The sequence below is a fragment of the Archocentrus centrarchus genome, unplaced genomic scaffold (genome assembly GCF_007364275.1).
Source record: "Archocentrus centrarchus isolate MPI-CPG fArcCen1 unplaced genomic scaffold, fArcCen1 scaffold_26_ctg1, whole genome shotgun sequence".
NCBI classification, from domain to species: domain Eukaryota; kingdom Metazoa; phylum Chordata; class Actinopteri; order Cichliformes; family Cichlidae; genus Archocentrus; species Archocentrus centrarchus.
Genome location: NW_022060256.1, coordinates 6,079,972 through 6,094,432, shown reverse-complemented (window position 1 = coordinate 6,094,432; position 14,461 = coordinate 6,079,972). Strand labels below are relative to the sequence as shown.

Below are 14,461 nucleotides of genomic sequence, written 5' to 3'. Positions count from 1 at the left end.
GGTCTGAACATGTTTTCATAGTTTTGTCTTTTTGTCATCACCAAATTTTTCTTGTCTCTAACATCAGGATTCAGACGACAGACAAACCGAAGACAGTCAGAGTGGAGACAGGTGAGACGCTGCACACACCTGCATACACCTCCAAACATACACCTGCACACACCTTCAGAGCTGTCTGTCTGTCCTGCAGTTCCCAGAGTGTCCAGCAGGAGGTTGAGTGCAGCAGTAATGAGGAGCAGGACGAGGTGTTACTGACTGACCAGCAAAACATGCTCAGCAGAATCACCATGAAGTCTGAGGTGCTTCTCCGAACTTTGACCTCTCTACTTTATATCTTTCATTGAACCTGTTTTCTGACCTCTAACCTGTGTTTCAGGAGGAGGAGGGGCCAGATGTAAAGGCAGCCTCACCTGATGTCCTATTGGTCTATGCTACACAGACCAGTAGCTCAGGTAAGAGCCTGTGTTGACAGAAACTTGTGTGGGGAAGATATTAAATTATATTTGAGAGACTGTTTCAGATCAGCAACTTGTGTGCACACCTAAGAACTGTAAGGTGCTACAGTGTTCTCCATAAAACTGCCATCTGCAGATCATTTACAGCCTACATTTAACAGGAAATATTCCAAAGTCTCCAGAAACTGACATTTGAACACTTGGTTGTGCATCAGTGCAGAGACAGCTGATAATGCCAGTCTCCTCAAAGGACTTTATAGAGTAAAATAAAGATTCTACAAGAGCTGACAGAGAACCCATCAGTGGAGAGGAAGTACTCCCTTTTTGGATAAACCGAATGTTTTTAGAGAGCTTTTTCAGCCTGATGATAAGGATTTACAACAGCCTAGCCGAGAAGTAATAAACTAATGCATGAACTGGTTTTTTAACATCAGTCTGACACAAAATGTTTTTAATTTAAAACTATTGAAAGAAAGCAGTCAAACATTACATCTGTTAAATGTGTGCATTTGCAGAGCAGGACCTGTACCGCGAAGCCTTTCTCTGCACCTACAGGAGCTTCATCGGTCCAAACGACGTTATCAGCAAACTCCAGCACAGATATCCTCAAACACACCTTCAGGGACTGATGCTGATCACTTACTGACGTTTGCTCTCTGCGTCAAGGAAATAATTAAAAAGAAGCACAGTGCTATTAAAACAAATGGCTGTTTTTCTGAAATTCCTCAAACACAAAAGCAGAAACAGTCTGTGACCAAAAGCTCCATCAAACTGTTGTCTCCTTCAAGCTCCAGCGAATGCAGCCTGGACCAAATAAGAAACATCAGGAAAATGTCTTTTTATGCAGATGATGTGAGTCTTTATAGAATTCAGGTTTGACCTGTTCCAGTTTGTTGTAACCAATCCTTACCTGCTGCCTTGCTCAGGGCAGTCTTGGAAAATAGGTTTTTAATCTTGAAGGCCATATTTTGCTGGTTAAAAAAAGTATTTGCAGACTTTCATTTTAATGATATACATTCAGAGATTTGGACTAAGCTTTAAGAATGAATGTTTCAGTGATTTTCTAGTTAGCAGACCCATTTGGGCCTTTATCTTTTGACACTTACACCTCACTAATGGTACTAGAAACTCTTTTTAGCCAGATTTGCTTAAAGCCGGACTTGATGTAGGCTACAGAAAGTGTTGAGTGGGCCAGATGTGTCTCAGATGTTACAAGACATCTGACATCTCATCCACGCAAGGTGGAGCTGTGGTTCAGTTTAGGCAGTCAGATTTACGGCCAAATGCGACCCATAGAAAACTGCTGATGCGGGCCACATTTTGGCCAAAGGTTTACTACTTATAGGAAAACAGAACAGGGTCAGAGAGAAGCCTCTGCCTAAAAAACTCCTATTTTTACCATGAACACCTTGAGCCCACAGTCCCTGTGAGGGCCTGTCTGTCTGTCCAAACTCTGTTTGTTGTGAATCTTTAACCTCCAACACATACAGACACCTGTGTGACAGACGGGAACCTACAAACCTGACAGCTGCCAAAAACACTTTTCACCTGCTGGTCAGTGTGGTGGATGAACTATGGTAAGACACACACACACACACTTCAACACACATATCTTCATGAAGACTGCGTGCCCAGGTCTTTGCACTGTGGCTGTGTTTACAGAGGACCATCTCTCATATCCTGTTTCCAGAGTCATTCTTTGTGAAGGACTCAGTTTCAGGGTTTATGGGCAGTGTTAGCCTTTAGGTGAGACTGGGAACCTCCAAAGAGAAGCCTGTAGGATACAGACTGAGCATCCTGATTTCTTCTTGTTTTGAGACTGTAAAGAGAGAATATGACACTTGTCCAAACTTTTGACTAGTACTGTATTTATTTTTTTAGAAGACAAAATCAAAAGTTTTTGCAATTTTTTGATTTCTGTTTATGGCTTTTAAGTGCTGTAAATCTCTCAGTATGGGGAGCGTGGAAATGGATGTTCAGAGAACATTAAGCTGTCACATATGACCAGATGTCCACATATTTATGGCTGTGTCTCATCAGTGTCAATACTGTGTGTGCAGTGCCATAGAGCTCGACTCTGATGTGCTGCAGCTGCTGATGGATTTGGTGTTCAGCCTTCTGATTGGTGGAGAGCTGGGACTGGCCCACCAGCTGCGCTCCAACATCCTGTCAAAGATGGAGAAGAAATGGCAGTTAATTTGTTCACCTCAGTCGCTCCGCCCACTTGCTGCCAAGGGAGTCGCTGCCAGGTAACCCTTCACTCCGGACTGGATTAATGCATGCTATTGGTCAGTTTTTCATGTTTCTGTCCCCACTTCCTTAGACCAGGAACTCTTCTGGACTTCAGGAGTCAGGATTTAGCTGAACAGTTGACTCTGCTGGATGCTGAGCTCTTCAGTAAGATCGAGGTACACACCTATCTCTCTTTCCTACCTGTCTCACCTGGATTATGGCAATAGTGAAACAGGTAAATGTATGCCTGTAAAAGCACAGAGTAAGGGTGATTTTCAAAAGACAGCAAGTGATGGACCACAAACAGCCATCTCCTTGTTGATACTCCTGCTACTTTTTCCAGCAGCGCTCATAAATCTTTGTAATGTGCAGCTCTGTGAAAGGGCTGCGTTATCTCTTGGCTCACAGTATGAGTGTTTCGATCCAACATGAACTGTTGTCAAAGGACTTTTGGCTTTTTTACTATGTTTTTGAATTACTGTCTATATATTTCATCAACCTGCCAGAGACCACAGGTCTGGCACACTGGGATGACAAAGACTTGATTGTTCTCACCTGTCTGATCTCACCTGTCCAGCTTCCAGAGGTGTTGCTGTGGTCTAAAGAGCAGAATGAGGAGAAGAGTCCAAACCTGACAGAGTTCACTCAACACTTCAACAACGTCTCCTTCTGGTATAGCAGTGTTATAGACTTTGTGACAGACAAAGTCATTCTTTATACTGCCCAGCATTCTGAAACTAAACTCTTTTTTTGTGATTTCAGGGTTCGTTCTGTCATCATCCTTCAGGACAAACCTCAGGACAGAGAGCGGCTGCTGCTGAAGTTCCTGAAGATCATGAAGGTATTTACAGGCTGTCAGCAGAAAACGTCTTGCTGGCACTCCACCAGTCATGGAGAGCAGCCGCTCCACCAACACTCATTACCTGAGACTGACAAACTGAAAACAAGATTTCGATATTTTTACAAATTTATTACAGACCAAATATGAAATCTTTGCTGTGGCTCCAAACTGTGGTTAGCTGCTAGTACTATTAGTATCACCCGGTAACCAACCCCTCTGACTGGATGTCTTTGGACTGTGGGAGGAAGCAGGAGAACCCAGAGAGAACCCACACAAATATGGGAAGAACATGCAAACACCACACAGAAAGGTCCCAACTGTGCTGCCCTTTTTTTTTTTTAAATAAAATTTTCTTTCAATTTCCAAAAACATTTTTGAACTTTGTCAATATGGATTACCAAGTTTTTTTTTCTCATTTAAATTTGAATTTACAACACAGCAAAGTAAAGATCTGAATGTTCAGCCAAGGTGACGCCTCATCATCTGAGTTTTTTAGTTTCTTTCGTTTCTTTGAAAGTTTCCTGTTTCAGTGCAGAACAGTTTGTTACACACATTCTTTCTTTTCTCTGCAGCACCTGAGGAAGCTCAATAACTTTAACTCGTACCTGTCCATCCTGTCAGCGCTGGACTCCGCCCCTCTGCGACGTCTGGACTGGCAGAAAAGCACCTCAGAGGTCGCATCGAGAGATTATTCAAAGTCTTTAATCAGCTTGGATCAGTGCATTAACAGTGTTTTAATGTCTGTTTGCCTTCAGGCTCTGGAGGAGTTCAGCACTTTGATCGACAGCTCGTCTTCTTTCAGAGCCTACAGAGCAGCTCTGGCTGAAGTGGAACCTCCCTGTATACCCTACCTGTACGTTTATATCCCCACTTATACCCTACCTGTTGGTCAGTAACCCATAATATACCCTAGGTATAGGTAATACTCTAGTATTGAATGTGTCTGTACAATGAAGCCACAGCAGCCATATTATTGGTCAGATAATTGCATTAAAAATGCTCCAAAAGGCTCCAACAGCACAAACACGGTCCAGAGGTTCAATTCAGGGACTTCAGTTAGTTGAGGTGAAGCCTAGCAGACAGCTAGCAGCTACAACCGCCTGTGTCACCATCCACCTGTCAGTCAGAGAGGCCACGCCCCTAATAATTCAAACTTTATTTAAACAGGTGAGTTATAGAAACATCCTCCCTGTACAGCTGTTATGAAGCGGGACATTATCTACAGAGACCAAAGCAGTTTCTGTATCAGGCTGTAAACACGTTTATTTATGGTGGAAAGTTTTAACATGGGAGTCTATGGGGACTGACTCACTGTGGCGCCTCTGCTGGACACCAAAGGAACTGCAGCTGTGGAGCTTCAGGGTTAAGGGTTAATGCTTTTTAACCCCACTGTCTTAAACCTGTCTCTCTCTCTCTCTCTCTCTCTGACCTGTCTGTCTGTTCAGGGGTTTGATTCTGCAGGACTTGACTTTTGTTCACCTCGGGAATCCTGACACCTTGATGACATCTCAGGGTTCAAAGGTTAACTTCTCCAAACGCTGGCAGCAATTTAACATCCTGGACACTCTGAGGAGCTACCAGCAAGTGTCAGTTACCTGCAGAATAGTTCCTCCTCTTCATTAGGAGTACTTCGTGGTAGTATTACTGTGTACTGAAGGTGTCTCTCTCTGCAGGACCTACTCTCTGCTGCCCGATGATGAAATCATATCCTTCTTTAATGACTTCGGTGATCACCTGGCCGAGGAGGCGCTGTGGGAACTCTCCCTGAGGATCCGCCCAAAGAACACTCCTCGAGCCAATCAGAGATGAGCTTTGGTGAAGCTACAGTGGGTCACACTGTTAAGGAGCACCCGTACATGGTGACATCACTAAAACCTGGGCACAGACTGGGTTAACCTGCACTGCTCTGATGCTAACATGCTATAATACAGAGATAAGCCTGTTAACCTGAACTGGTGCCAAACGGGGCTTTTAATGGACATGAGCACAGAAAAATGCAGGCTAATACTAAAGAGGTATAAAAGCAGGATAACATTTTACTATGTGACCTTTGGGATATCCAGCCAGCAGTTTTCCTACTTCAGTCAGTATTTCAGTACATTTAATCATATGCTCCTTTTAACAGAAACATATGCAAGGACAGTTTGCGAAGCTTAATATTTAAAGATTAAATCCATCATAATGTCCCACAGTAAGCAGCTAATGAGGGTAATATTCACAGATCTTTGATTGCTGTGGATGCCTGTGCTCTCTGCTCACATATTCCAGATGAGATTCAGGTTCCGACATGTACAGATGGATCCGAGGAGTTTCATTTCTACCCTGGAACCACAAATTATCTTTTTGTGGTTTCACATCAGCAGGAGGACACACCAGCAAGCACTGAGTGACTTCCAGATCTTTAGGGAAGGGGAGCTTCATCCAACATCCGTCAAACATCACTGCTGACCTGCCTGTCAGCTCACCTGCCCTTACCTGATTGGTGGAGGTGGAGACTTTAGCAGTAATAAGCTGAGAAACAGCTCAGCACTGGGTTTTTAAGGCTATAAAAATTCAATAGTGATTTGATGTCAGTTCATCCAATCTGACAGCTCAGGAATTTCAAAGGAAAGATTCCCTTCTCAGTAGGAATTATGCAAAATGTCATCTCTATGCTGTCTTTAGTCATGTCTAAGAAAAGAAAAAGAATCCTTAAAGGATGAAGTCGGGCTGCTTTGATGTGATTTTCTAGCATTGATTTTTTTCTCAGTGCTTCAGATGTTTCAGGGTAATTATCTGCTCCTGTGGCTCAGCGTGGACTCATGAACACCTGAAGGAGTGAGCCCCACCAATTTTCCACATAATGGAAATTTAAAGTGTTCCTGATCCTGGAAAAACATCTAATACAGCCCGACCTTCATCGGTTGAAGGTGAATGTTAATGGGCCACATCTAAACTGCTCTAAACTGAGTATTTATTTTGCACGTGTAAGAATCCAAGCATGAGACAGGATCACCAACCAGCCCAACGTGATTCCCAGACCCCAGAGGCCCCATGAGCCTCAGGACTCCTCCACATATTTTTGGTCTTCATAATGAGGGTTTAAAAACTTTTCTAAAGCTATAATTACATAAATATTCACAGGAAAACAGGAGCAGGTGCTGAAAAACATGACACCTGTCATCAGACAATAATGAACACTGCGGTGGCCTCTAGAGTCACAGCTGCTCATCACATGGTCCAGTCACATGGATGGCGAATCCAACTCAAACTCATAAATCTGCCCTGCAAAGATCTAAACTTGTGGAAAGTCGGTGAGATGCTACGAAGAGACGTGCAGAGAAAATCTCTGCAGCGACTGTTCATGCTAATCATAGAGGAAAGAATCCAAATGACTGATAGCAGGAATGGAAAAGTACCCAAATATATGTTGTATTTATGTTTTTTGTTTATTTTAAAATGTTAAGTTTTATATCTTTGTTTCATTTTTAGCTGTTATTTATTGATTTTTATTTTTCCTGTACTTTCAGTAATCGCCAGTCTGATCTCGACTGTTCAGTTTAAATGAGATGATTTTATTTCAGCGCTGAACCGGCAGCAGCTGGAACAGAGAACGATACACTTATTGATCATTTTCTTTCAATCTACTCACTGATCAATCAGTAAAAGTGAACCAGCCCCTTGTGCACTGATTGGCTCCACTGAATAATTAAACATTAGTATGTAAGATGTAGTTACAGTGCTGAATTGCTGAGTTATGAAAATTAAATTCAGTGACTGTGAGGAACTTCCGTTTCCATGAAAGTACTTAATTTTTTTTTACTTTATTGCCAACCAAAAACAGGTGATTTACATACAAACATTTTTATCCTGAGACCGAGACTGTCACTTCACATCATTATTCATACATAGAATCCCAAATTTTTAATTTACCGTCACACAGGGTAAGGTAATACAGGTAACCCAAACAGAGAGACAGAAATGAAAAAGATGCACCTTAGTTAAGAAAAGTCACAATAGGCTTCCACAGTCTTTCAAAGCTCTGAGCTCTCAGTTGTAGTTGAGCAGTTAATAATTCCACTGAATATACATGCTTAACTGTTTGTATCCAGTTACTGGTGGGTCGGGCTTCATCCAGATGGCTGAGCTTATCTTCCTGACTGTCATTAGAAGAATATGTAGCTGAGTCCTTTGGTCATAAGTGAAGTGGTCAGTGAACACATCACGTATAAAAATTCCAGGATCAAAAGGAATGTTTACTTTTTTATTCTCTCCTGCACATCTTTAACATTTTTCCACAAAGGTTGTATCTGAGGACTGTACCAGAATATGTGGGTCTGATCGCCCACCTGACCTCCTTGTAAGTACATTTAAAAAGAAGTAAACTGTTGTATTATAAAGAGCTGCATCAGAATATGTTTTTCTCTGCATATTAAAAGAAAACGCAACAAAAACATCAGCAGCAGCTTCACAGGACGAAAAAATACTGACACAGAACTCTGATCAGGATCAAAAATCCTCATTAACCTGGAATCTGGTCCATGAGGTGAAGGTTCAACTTTCTGCTGTTCATACTGCTCCTACTCCTCAGCTGTTGCCATACCACACAAGTATTGCTCAGTGGAGCAATGGTAGAAAGCTCAGAAGCTGCTGGGACAGATTAGCCTGTCTGAGAGTTCTCAGATCTTCTGAGATGGTACCTGGAGCCTGAAACTGGAGCTCCACCTTGCTTGTGTTAATGTGCAGCGGCCGATGGTCCTCCTGCTTCGTCCTGAAAGCAGCGAGAAAGGCCACATTATTACATCATTCATCTTCATCTCTGAGATGTTTCAGCTTCACTTCCCTGTCTCCTCACTCAGAGCTCAGCTCACAGGAACCTGAGTTACATATTTACTGTAAAATCTTTAAGTAGTTTGATTAGATTTCTTTTTATTTCATTTCCTGGTTTAAGACTCTGAACGACAGAACTGCACCGAGTTCAAACTGTTAGAAAAAGGAGAACTTTGATTGATGAAGTATCTGCTCATCTTCTCTTTAGTTCTACATGAATCTGTTTGATGGATAAAAGTCTTGAGATGTAGATAATGCTGTGAATAAATGACACTGCCATCATGTCTGAACTGTCCCTGTTCAGTCTGAGAGTTTCTTCAGAAGAAATTTGCTGTCCTCAACGATCAACTCAATCCTAATCCTCATAATCCTGCTGTAATAATTTTGGAAAAGTTGGAAGCTGCTGGAGTAAAACTGATGCTTTGCATCAGTAATCCCATCATTTCATTTTTATCACTCCTCCTTTTTATTGGAACAAAGTGTGAAATTAAGCTCTAAATATTTATTAAGACCCTGAAAATTAAGACTTCCAAACTCGAATGTGGGAATGTTACTGGAAACCATTCAGACTTATGTGTGTGCAGACAGTGTTTGGTTGGATGAAGTCTTCTGGTTTCAGAAACTTCTGAAACTCCTTTATTTCCCTCATCCACAGAATCTCTGCTGACTTCTGTCACAGGCCCATTTTCAGTGATCACCATCAGTGATGAGGGCACAGAAACTGGCGGCGACATTCATGGAAATTTGAAACTGCTGGCTAAGGCTAAAACTCAGTGTCTGACCCTACCATATGAATGTCACAGCAGAAACTGAGACTCAGAACACCAGGCAATGTTTTTTCCCATCTTTAATTGTTCGATTTTGGTGAAGCCGTGCAAATTGGAGGCTCAGTTTCCTGTTCTTAGCTTACAGGAGTGGACCCAGTGTGGTCTTCTGCTGCTGTAGCCCATCTGCTTCAAGGTTCAACGTGTTGTACACTCAGAGATGCTCCTCTGCATATCTTGGTTGTAACTTCTTATTATTTGAGTTACTGTTGCCTTCCAATCAGCTTGAAGCAGTCTGGCCATTCTCCTCTGACCTCTGACACGAATAAAGCATTTTTACCCAGAGAACTGCTCCTCACTGGATATTTTCTCTTTTGGGGACCATCCTCTCTAATCCCTAGAGATGGTTGTGTGGGAAAATCCCAGTAGATGAGCAGGTTCTAAAAAATTCAAACCACCCTACCTGGCACCAACAACCATGCCACATCCAAAGTCACTTAAATCACCTTTCTCCCTCATTCTGATGCTCAGTTTGAACTTCAGCAGATCATCCTGACCGAGTCTATATTTATAATTATCAGATACACTGAACTGGTAACGTGATTTGCTGATTAGACAGTTGCGTTAACGTGCAGCTGAGCAGGTGTCCCTAATAAGGTGGCCGGTGTTGTGCCAAAAAGTGATCGTCTGCCAAAAAGTGATTGCCAGAAAATGATTGCCCATATTTAAACTGTTGTAAATGACTTGCTGATCTATAATCTGTGAAAAATATGTCAAACATATCTCTCGTGAATGATATCAAGTCATTTTGAGTAACAAAGAACATTTCTGTCACAAGGTAGAAGCTGCAATCAGTTTTTGGCAGAGACTTTTATATATTCTTTATTTATCAGGGTAAAAACTGCGATTGGCCAGATTTTTAAAGAGATATGTGGTCAAGAGGGCAGCAGAAATCAGAACAAATATGACATTACACTCTATAAAGATATTTTCAGTGACCAAAGAGGACTGCATTTATTATACGTATGTGCAATAATGCAGAGTCATAAACATACTTGAATAACAGGTCATTTCTTCATTTTATATCTAAGCCCTTCATAAATCCTATTGACTACACTCTATTCACCAATATGAGCAAATACATTACACATAAAAGCACATAGAAACATCAAAAATCACTTTCTGGCAGACGATCACTTTTTGGCACAACACCGGTAACAACCATCTCTGCTCTCCTCTTTGTTCCGTTTTTGTTGACCGAGTCTGACTGCGCGATGTTGTAGTGAATGGATAGTGAGGGGATAAACTTTAGCTCAGTGGGGATTGTCCGAGAGGTGTTTTCACAGCAGAGGTTTTAGTTGGAAGAAGATCTATGGAGAGAAAATTGACTCAAAATAACACACTGTCTGACCAAAAAACATAAAATTCAACAGTATTAGAATATTAAAAAGTAGATGTAGGTGTATGTGTTATAACTAAAGGGTGCTGAGGTATCCCATCTTCCACAGAAAATCGTCTTTTCCACTTCGGCGCGAGTGAAATAAGTTCAGCGGAAAAAACACTAGACCCCGAGCAAAACTCAGATGACCCAGCTTTGCACCAGCATTTAAACACACCAAGTTACGCACGAATCTGGGAGCTCTCCAGAAGTCTCAAAAACTTTGTGCACTCGTAACCGTCGTTTTGTCCGTGTGTATCAGGTGATTCGTGTATTACAAAAAATTACAAATCCAGCAAGTTACGCACAAAGCCAGCGTTACAGACACACAGATATTTGAGTCACGCACAAATCCAGCGTTACAGACACACAGATATTTGAGTCACGCACAAATCCTGCATTACAGACACACAGATATTTGAGTCACGCACAAATCCAGCGTTACAGACACACAGATATTTGAGTCACGCACAAATCCTGCATTACAGACACACAGATATTTTGAGTCAATTTTCTCTCCATGGACCACGATCACAAACTGTTGCGCTTCCACATTAACGCACCTGAATGAATGAACCCCTTCCTGTAAATGCAGTAACTGAAGATGAGTGCCCTCTAGTGTCCAAATGCATAAAAGTGGCTCTTACAGGGGCTTTGAATGCATCTTGATTAAACAGACGCATTAAAAAAAACTGCAGACTTTATCCACATAAACCAACATGCTTTCATTCCCATTTACACACAAACAGTTAAAAACACAATGCAGGGAAAGAAGCAGAGACACTGTTATATATGGCACATATGTATGAATGTAGATGAACCTGCTCACATCCTTGATTCCCAGAAATGGGAAATTTCTAATTTTTTCTGTGTTCTTTCATTATTTTCAATGTGTCCAGTTCAGTGAAAGGTGATTTTTCCCATCTCAACTATGTCTATATGGAAGAAGTGGATTTAGAGTTTTCTGCCAAGAAACAAACCTCTGGATTTATTCGTTGTTCACACACACACACACACACACACACACACACACACACACACACACACACACACACACACACACACACACACACACACACAATTTTTTTAATCAGGCTTGGATTGTCTGAAGATAAGTGGGCAAAGCTGATTAAAATGACTCTTTCCCTCCCTCCTGTTTTTTTTTTTTTTTTAAAGATAATCGTCATGCTCCACACTGACACTTATATTCCTCGATCCACTGGAACAATATGGAGGCTATACTTTTTTTTTTTTACCCGTTGACATGGTGAATCCTCGTGTGTCATTGATGATTGCTCTCTTCCTTACTAACGCACACACTAACTCAGGGTGGATTGAACTAACTCTAATCAGCTGTTCTGGAACAGGAAACAGAGTTGCTGATCTCAGAGTTGATCAACTCAGAGTTTATTTTAAACTCAAAGTTTGAAGCTGCTTCCTTAAATACAGCCCTGGTATGGAAATCTTATTCTTTATTATTTTTATGGAACAAAAAAGGTCAGTTCTGGTAGACTCCTCATACCCACAGCCATCAGGCTTTTAAGTTCTCATACAAATAGCAGAAGAACTATGTCAGACATATGAATTTCCCTCTAGGATCAATAAAGTTTTTTTTTTTGATTTGGCAAATGCTGGATACCCTTCCATCTGGGCATGAGACCAGCACTCTGAGTACACTGGCTTGTGCTGCTCCCAACAGGGTAACAAAACCCAAAGAGTCTAAAATATCCATGAGAGCAGGAAAGGTGTCACAAAATAAGCTGAAGAGCACTCAGTAGATCTCATACCTCGCCTTGTAAAGAATCCTTTTACAAAATCCTGGATCCAGATCATGATCTGGATCACTACCAAAATTTAATCAACTGTTCCTTGTACCACCCCCAATAACTCCAGAAATATTCAATGAAATCCAGTCACAGTTTTCCAAGTTATCCTGCTAACAGTCGAACAGGCAGATCAATGAGAGTGAAGACCTCCCTCCACCTATCGGAGGGTGAGGTAACTGGGAACATCACACTGACAAAGTATGAGAGAAAACTGAAGGTACTTATACACACAAGGCTACTCAAGGGAAGTGAACATAGCTGGGAAACAACACAATCAGAGGAATGGAGGGGCTGAACACGAGGTATAAAAGACAAATAACTTTCAAAATAAAGCAGGAAGTCAACCAAACGGGAAAATGCAAACATGAATGAACTTAATAGATGGGAACTGACACAAGAGGATGGACCTAATCTCTAAACCAACCAGGAACTGAGAACAAGACTAAATAGGCAAATATATGAAGAAAAAATAAACAAAGCTATAACCAGGAACTGAGGACTCAGAAGTAACGACATTTAAAGCAAAACATGATGCAAATGACAAGGTGAACAGAGAATCAATGGAAAATATTCAAATAAACAAACTGGAAAGTAAAACACAAAAACACTGGGTCAGTGACCACGACAGGGAACAAATAAAACATCTAAGAAGACATGAAACAACGTAAGGTAGGACTACTTTATAATACAATGTTACATAGGAATCCTGGTCACAAAAGGAGATCGAATGGAGAAATCAAACAAACTTAAATTTAAAAACAGGTCAATTAAAAGCAAATATAAATAATGTCAATAAAATGCTCACTAGGAGAAGATGATGAAACAATGATGAAGGACAACACAGATGTAATTCAAAACAGAGGAACTGACTAAGTGGGCGGGATGGTGTTTAGCACTGTTGCCTCACTGCCAGAAGGTTCCAGGTTCAAATCCACCTTGACCGGGGCTGTTCTGTGTGGAGTTTGCATGTTCTCCTCTTGCTTGCGTGGGTTCTCTCTGGGTACTCCGGTTTCCTCCCACAGTCCAAAAACACGCAGTTAGTGGGGTTAGGTTAGGTTAGGTCAGCTGGTGATTCTGAATTGCCCATGGGTGTGAATGTTGTCTGTCTCTCTGTGTTGGTCCTGCGACAGGCTGTCCAGGGTGTACCTTGCCCCATGACAGCTGGTATAGGCTCCAGCCCCCCTGTGACCCTGGAAAGGGTAAGTGGAAGAAAATGGATAGATGGGACAAAAAAAATATATCATTAAGTGAGCTCACCTGTCTGATCTCAAGGAGATTACACCAAAGAGAGGGCGCCCTGACAGAAAAGCCCAATCAGCCTTGGTTCTCACCCAGATTGTGAGATAGCCATGAACCTTAGCTAAGGACCTCAAATTACAACCTGAGCCCAGAGGGGGCCTAAAAAGTCAATGCTAAAATTTTACAATTAATAGGTAACAAATAAAGGGAAGCTCTTCTGTCTTGTTCATATTTAGTTTCAGGATGTTCTGCGCCATGTCCAGGATAGAGTCATTAGATCCACTGAGTTGAAAATGTCATTGAGCTGGATGGCTGCTTATCATTTGCATATGAGCAAAAACTCACCTGTGACAGGCCCCGGGGGCAACATGTATAAAGAAAGCAGGATATTCCCCAAGTATAAATTTGTGATAGTGTTTTCATTTTATTAATCACAAATTTTGGATATAATATTATGGAAGTTTACTCTTCCCAGAAGAGTTCATTTGGATTTGGTACATGGTGTCACACAAGGCCACCTGGGGAGGACAGCACATATGTGATGTACTGTACGAAGCAAACTGTCAAATGAATGCAAAAAGAGGTTTTTATCATATAGGAAATAGCTTGCAAGCATAAAATCAGTGGCTGAACATACAAATTACAAAGGAGTGCAAAACCATCTTCAGGTATTTAAAATAAATCGTGATCTTATTATTATTCCGCTTTTTTTCTGTTAAGATCATATCAGGTATGTATTTAGATAATTCATGCAGCTCGTGCAGATTATTTAGTAAGTACACGGAAAATAAATCATAGACCTTTTTCTGCGCCTGCGTGATGATTCGTCGGGCGGAAGTGGCTTTGATTGCGGAAGT

General features: G+C 41.4%; 1 protein-coding gene across 1 annotated transcript in view; it reads left to right on the top strand.

Moving 5' to 3' along the window:
- The window catches only part of LOC115775867 (rap guanine nucleotide exchange factor 1-like), a 35,169-nt gene extending 26,559 nt beyond the window's left edge, over positions 1–8,610 (top strand). The window contains exons 11-23 of the mRNA XM_030723384.1: positions 68–111; positions 191–299; positions 377–452; positions 971–1,055; positions 1,940–2,032; positions 2,516–2,704; positions 2,779–2,863; positions 3,265–3,359; positions 3,450–3,528; positions 4,101–4,202; positions 4,284–4,381; positions 4,974–5,114; positions 5,202–8,610. Coding sequence (XP_030579244.1) covers positions 68–111; positions 191–299; positions 377–452; positions 971–1,055; positions 1,940–2,032; positions 2,516–2,704; positions 2,779–2,863; positions 3,265–3,359; positions 3,450–3,528; positions 4,101–4,202; positions 4,284–4,381; positions 4,974–5,114; positions 5,202–5,337 — 1,332 coding nt within the window. The 3' untranslated portion in view covers positions 5,338–8,610. The remainder of the gene's footprint in view (positions 1–67; positions 112–190; positions 300–376; positions 453–970; positions 1,056–1,939; positions 2,033–2,515; positions 2,705–2,778; positions 2,864–3,264; positions 3,360–3,449; positions 3,529–4,100; positions 4,203–4,283; positions 4,382–4,973; positions 5,115–5,201) is intronic.
- The last annotated feature ends 5,851 nt before the right edge of the window (positions 8,611–14,461 follow it).